General features: G+C 35.7%; 1 protein-coding gene across 1 annotated transcript; it reads left to right on the forward strand.

The window, feature by feature from the left end:
• The first annotated feature begins 1,542 nt into the window (after positions 1-1,542).
• LOC104605800 (hydroxyproline-rich glycoprotein family protein) lies at positions 1,543-4,571 on the forward strand. Its single transcript, XM_010270698.3, has one exon. It carries the CDS (start codon positions 3,423-3,425, stop codon positions 4,017-4,019), a length of 597 nt encoding a protein of 198 aa, XP_010269000.1. The 5' UTR covers positions 1,543-3,422; the 3' UTR covers positions 4,020-4,571.
• Positions 4,572-6,714: the final 2,143 nt, after the last annotated feature.

The following is a 6,714-nucleotide window of genomic DNA, read 5'->3' on the forward strand; positions in this document are numbered from 1 at the left end:
TATTTTAGAATTAAAAATACATAATAATTATTTAAATAATAAATAAGTATTAATTGTATTTTCACTTAAAAGTTGTGACAATGCATACTCTATGATTGGACAAGATATTTAGACTTTTCCCATCCCTTAAAACTTAAGAATTATAAGGTATAAATTATAATTAAGCATAAGTTTTTTTAATGAAAATTGAAAACTAGATATAAATAAAGTTATATAAAAATTTATAGCATTCCGAACAAGTATTGTAGGAAAATATTTCCAATTATTAACAATTACAACAGATCAAAAGTACTACCAATGAAAATTCAGAATGAGCAATTCAAAGTTTACAAACTATAAGAATGTAAGCATCAAACATAAGAAACTTATTAGTAACTAGTTGAAGTACGACAAATGTCATTGTCCTTAAATATTGATTTCACCCTTCTAGGTGCAAGGGTTATTGGCGGTCAGGGTGTCGAGCCGAGGTCTCTCTCAATGACCAAGGTGTCGAGCCGAAGTCTCCCTTAGTAGTTGAGGTGACACCCTTTATACACATACTCAATTAGGCTTGTGAGCCCCCCTATGTGCACATGTGATAGACTGGCTCGGTGTGAGCGTGCACCGTTGGGACTCCATTGTTCTCCACTAAACTAGAGAGATAAAAGCTCTTAAAACTCTGCAAAAACAGGAATGAACAAACGCATAAAGACAAGTGAAAAAAAAAACATTAAATTTGATTTGAGTCGCAACAAAAACCAACAAGTCCCCATGTGATCATAATCTTAGCCAAGTAATTTGTTCTCATATGTTTATTTAGTTCATGAGAGGCTCAGCTTGGAAGGATATGAATGCAAATATGTAAAGTGCAAAACCTTATACTTTGTATGTATTTGTACTGTACATATTTACATTTGTACTCTTTCCAAATTGAGCCTGAGACACATTTTGCTGCCAAGAATTTAGGATCTCATGCTTTGCTTTGTTTTCTGTCTGCTGAATCAATGCCAACTAGCTTGAAGTTATAACCAAATGACCCAAGCAAAAGGACATATGAAAAATATTAGGCTATGTTTGGATAAACTTCTACTTTTTGAGCGTTGGGCTGTGATAAACTAAAATGTGAGAGAAAGTATTTTTAAGCTTTAGCAAGTGTTTCTTTTAAAAACATAATCTAATACAGTAGTTGGAGCTTATCCAAACACAGAACAAGTGATTTAACATGTTTTTCATATAATTGTGTGATTTTCTATACATGTAAATTGCATTCAGATCATGTAGATCTATGTACAAGTAGGACAAAATTTTAGTAAGAATAATCCGTCTCCTCTTTTCGCCTATGGTCAAGTTTGAATGGGATAATTTGAGATAATAGGGGCGTAAATCAGGCACCCTGATTTGAAAAATTTACATAGCATTGGGCCATTCAAATTTTAACAAATGTTCTCAACCCAAGCCCACCCAAGTTGCAGCCTATAACTACTGCTCTATTATACCGTATTACCCTCCCTCCCTCCTCTCTCTCATCCCTACTTTGAGGAAAAAATAAAAGAAAACTGCTAATTTATTCCTTAATTAATGCACCACCAGTAATACTACAATTTTCTAAAAATATATTAGTAAATTAAGTTATTATTTGAGTATGCATTGGGGGGAATCTACGGAAGAAATTGAAATAAATACATATATTTCATAGCTAGAAGTTCATAATTAATATGACCTATTTGACAAGTTAAGATATTCACAATAGAGATGCTAGAACTAGAAGTAACCAAATTTGAATGGAAATACTATAAGGGAACGTAACTCTTGGTATAAGATGTTATATCAAGCATGATTTTTGAACTGCCGTTGACCCGGGCAGTCAGACTGTTTGGCTTGGGAACCGTTCAGGCAACCGGTTCTGTTTTACTTCAAATCTGGTCATTGGCAAAAAATCATTGAATCAGTCAATGACCCGTTGATCCAGGCAGTCAAATCGTTGATCCATTCAACAGTTTTAAACGTTTTTTATTTTTAATTATTTTTTAAAATTTTTATTGTCAAAACGGGCCACCTACTTGAATCGGACGGTCGAATCATCGACCTAAAAACCTGTGGTCAGAATGGTTTCGTTTATGAATAGTTTCTTAAAACAATGATATAAGCATAGTTGGTGGTTTAGCCTCAATGGGAAAGTGGAGGTTTGTTGAAATCGACAATTAATAGGACACCAGCCATGAACAGGCCATTCTACAGTGCAGATGTGCATAATTAATCTAGTTGCAAAGAGCATTTTTGCAACCAAGAGTTCGCATGTACTACAACCATATTTAGGGGCGCAACTTAGGTCAAGTTGGGACTGGAATTCGTTTCAATCGTTTTTTTATTAGTACAATTTCATTTGTACTAGTACAAATGCATAAAAGTGCATGTAAAAAGAATGCAATTTCTGATTTAATTTTGGAATTTACCTTGTTTCTGTTTTCAAGTTCTATTTTGCTTCATTGGTGACGTAAACGAATAAGATGAAGCAAAAACTGAAACAAAAATAAATTAGAATTTGTATTTAAACCATTTACACTCCCAAATTTTTGAACCAGTGCAAATTGCACTGCAAACAAACTACACCTAAATTTTCAGTGGACCAAACCCTAAATCAAGCCTGATAATGTAGATACAGTTGAAATCGTTTAAATGGGGCAACCTCGACACGCTAGCAATCCATCTAATTAAAGGACAGATCACCTGGTGCTTTGAATTCAAAACAAACAAAATCATGTCTGGCGTTGTATTAGACAAAATTTCCTGCGACCATGGTCACAACAGATGTGAGCTCTATACACCCAATTATGGGTGAAAGGGTAAGCATTGAACCATTTATATATCTTGTGCCCATGATTTACGCCATAAATAAAACTCTATTATTAATTTTCAACTCTAATGAAACCCAAAATCACCTCTTTAGTGGAGCCCACCTACCACCAAGCCCCAATTTCGATCATATCAAGATCAAAACCTACCCACTGATGATCAGTGATGATTTTACCAAGATAGAATAAGCTCCCTTGAGCAAGCCAGGATGGGTCCCAATATCTTGTGACAATGATCTGTGAGCTGCAATAAGCTTTCAGTCATCTAAACAATGCACATGCATGAGAGAGAGATCCATTGATCATTCATGTTAACTGATCTTGACCATGCCGACAGTTTGAAAACTTTGAATATTTGGGCACATGTTCATGCTATGAGACCCTGATAAGACTTGATTTAATATGTCGACTCTGATTTTGCAGCAGCATACACAATGGACCTGCAGTCCACAGACCCACCCACCCCTCCCGCCACTGATCTCGCCGAGACCAGCCCAACACCCAAATTCATCCCTAATGCATTTATAAATATGAGAAGGAGATCATCAGGAGAGTTATTAGTTAGTTACCTCGTTAGTTATTTCGGTTAAGATGGCCATAGATGAGTCCTTCAAGAGACCAGGAGCCGTGCCATTCAAGTGGGAGATCCGACCAGGTGTTCCCAAGGCCCAACCACCACCACCACCTTCTCAAAAGTCATCAGCCGAGCCACGGCAGCAGCTCAAGCCCCCGCCTGCAGGCCTATGCTTTTTTCCTCCGGCTGAGCTCGGCAGCCGCTCCATGCGCTCGCTCTCTCGACCACGGTCTGATCGCTGGCGCTTCGATCAGCCTCATAGAGCGCACTCAAGAAGTCTTTCACTCGAGTGCTTCCCCGCTCCATTTCCGAAACGAAAGGGTAGCAAGAAGAGCACTGATGATCAGGTGGAGGAGGCCGAGTTCGATTATGCCTCCAACCTCGAAACAGTCTCCCGCTGGTTATCGTCCACCACTACCTGCAGGAAGCCTCTCTCCCCGTTCCATGACTCTCCTTCTTCCTTCTCATTTGTGTCTGTGACATCTTCGTCCATGTCGAGCAGGAGGTCCCCCTCCCCGTTCCGCGGCTCACCCTTTTCCTTTTACTCTGGGTCTGCCCGATCGTCCCCGCGAGGAGCAGCTGATGCTGAGTGGGCAGGCTTTGGCCTCTTCTAGAGCTGCTGGGCCATGGAGCTTGGTGTTTGTCTCGTATATCATGATTGTCCTCATAGAGATTATTTTCGAGTTATCTATGCATATGGTTGGTGGCAATTAATTACTCTAGTTGAGTCCCTGGTGAGCCTCCAATATTGAAAATGGGGATTCTTGATCCATCACAACAGTGCACTGGGAGATCCCCCATATAGAAAAAAAAAGAAAGAAAGAAAAGTCGACATGATCAAACACTTTCTGTAATAAATCAAAACTTCTAGATGCAAAGAAAATAAATCAATTGCCCCTCAGATTTCGTTTGTTTTTTCCAGTATATATCACCCAGTGCACTAACTAATTCAGCTAAAAAGGTCAGTCTAGACAGCAAAATAATCAGTGGCTCTAGAAAATCATTTTAAAATCTGTTTTTGGAAAGCAATTTTACACAATTATATTGTAGGACCCAAATTAGAGTCCATTTTCCTTTTTTCTTTGTATATTCATTTCAATCCCAAATTATTTTCTTACTACTTTGATATCCAAGGATTTCTTGGATTTCGTGATGTGTTGGACTTGGACATAATTGGCAGAATCATTATAATGAAGCTTATATATCTGGCATTTGCTTACTGAGTGTGATATGTGTTAAAATTCTTTCTAAGCATAATAACTCCTTTTGAACTGTCAAAAAAAATCTGGAAATCCAACTGGTGTGTGGGCTTTGATGCTACTGCAATGATCCCTGCAGTGTGGATGGATGGGCTCCAAATCAACGTTTTTTAAAATTGAACCGGACAAGAGGTTCGGTTCCTGGGTCAAACGGTCCGATCATTTGAATCGAATAAATGGCCCATTATGACAAAAAAAAAAGTAATTTACAAATTCATTAATAAAGATTCAAAATTAAGTGACAAAACTTTAGCACATATTACATTAACAAAATTCACTTAATAATATTATAACACTTCTAATTAATTACAATTTGGGTAAATTTATATTACTTTTAATTATTTCAAATAAGTTTGATTAAAAATAAATGAATTAATAGAATATAATTTTAATTAATTAGTTAATTAATTAATATAAATTCAGATATTAAAATTTAATAAGTTTTAAAATATTAATAAATTCTTTAATTTTATAAATAATTAATAAAAATTAGCAAAACTCATCTAACTAAAAAATAATACGGAAAAGTACAAACATGCCCAATGTAGATTTTTGATTTCCATTGCAGAGCTATAAACATTCAAAAGGTCAAAAACCCACACTCTATGCACCCATACCCGCCCGTGAATTGGCATCAATTCCGAATTAGCACCTACCCTAAATGTACTTTGAGCCTACAAATTCTGACCATGGGCTGAATTGTCATTCTCCCAAAAATAATACATGGATTGAACTCGAACCAGAACAACCCAATTGACCATGGCTCATTTTGCTTCGATTTCTCCTAACAAAAACAATACTTAGATTGCTCTTTTGCTTCAATTTTAATCTCCTTTGTTATCATATTAGATAATGGCTTTTATAAAAGTACTTTTATAAAAGTACTTTTACAAAAACACTTTTACGAAAGTACTTTTATAAAAGCATTTTTTTATGAAAGTACTTTTATGAAAGAACTTTTATGGAAGTACTTTTATGAAAGCACATAAAATCACTTTTATGAAAGTACTTTTACGAAAACACTTTCATGGAAGCACTTTTACGAAAGCACTTTTATGGAAATACTTTTATAAAAGCACTTTTACGAAAGTACTTTTATGGAAGCACTTTTACGAAAGTACAAAAGCACTTTTAGGAAAGTACTTTTATAAAAGCTCTTTTACAAAAATACTTTTATAAAAGCATTTTTATGAAAGTACTTTTACAAAATATCTATGCCAATTGGTAAACATTGACTATTGGAGACCCTAGGCTGGCGATTTGTGAATATCGACACTTTTTTTTTTTGAAGAATGAAAATGAGCAACATAGGACACTTGTCAGTTTGAAAAGAATATATTTTTAAGAAACAAGTGTTTGGTTCATAGCAATATTTTCTCATTCTGCCTATTTTTACCCATTCTTTTCCATTTTAGAATTTCATCTTGGGTAAGAATGAGAATTGAACCAAACATGTTACTCACCTAGGAGCCAGGAAAATAAACTTTCCCCGGTCCCCACATAAATTTGAAGAACATAGGTTTCTTGGTCAATGGTAATTAAAATCCCATTGACCAACTTTCCCCCATCTCAAAATCCAAAAAAAGAACACCCCCTTGATAAATGGGTCCTATTAGGGTTGGAATGGGTCGAGTAAGGAAAAGTTCCCACAAAATTGCCATCCCTCCTTGAAACACCCAATGTACATTTCAACACTTTGAATTTTGAACCTCATGCACTTGGCTTGGGTCAATCCAAAGCTATAAAGTAATCCAACCCGATTTTCAGACCAGGTTGGGTTGGGCTTTTAAGAAATGAGATTGAACGCAACCCATTTTTGGATGGATTGAGGCCTCAGGCAACCCAATCTAACCCCCAAACCCTATTTGATGCATTATCGGTGTTTATATTTTTAATTTTTAAGTATTAATAAATATTTATGTAATTTTATTTCTACAAAAAGATGAAATAAGAAAACATTTCATAAAAGCGATATCGAGATATTTGGCATGCATATACCAACCGAAATATGAAAATCACATTACTTATATTAAAGTTAACATACAGAGTT

This window comes from Nelumbo nucifera, chromosome 1 (assembly GCF_055504915.1).
Source record: "Nelumbo nucifera cultivar China Antique chromosome 1, China Antique-T2T, whole genome shotgun sequence".
NCBI lineage: Eukaryota > Viridiplantae > Streptophyta > Magnoliopsida > Proteales > Nelumbonaceae > Nelumbo > Nelumbo nucifera.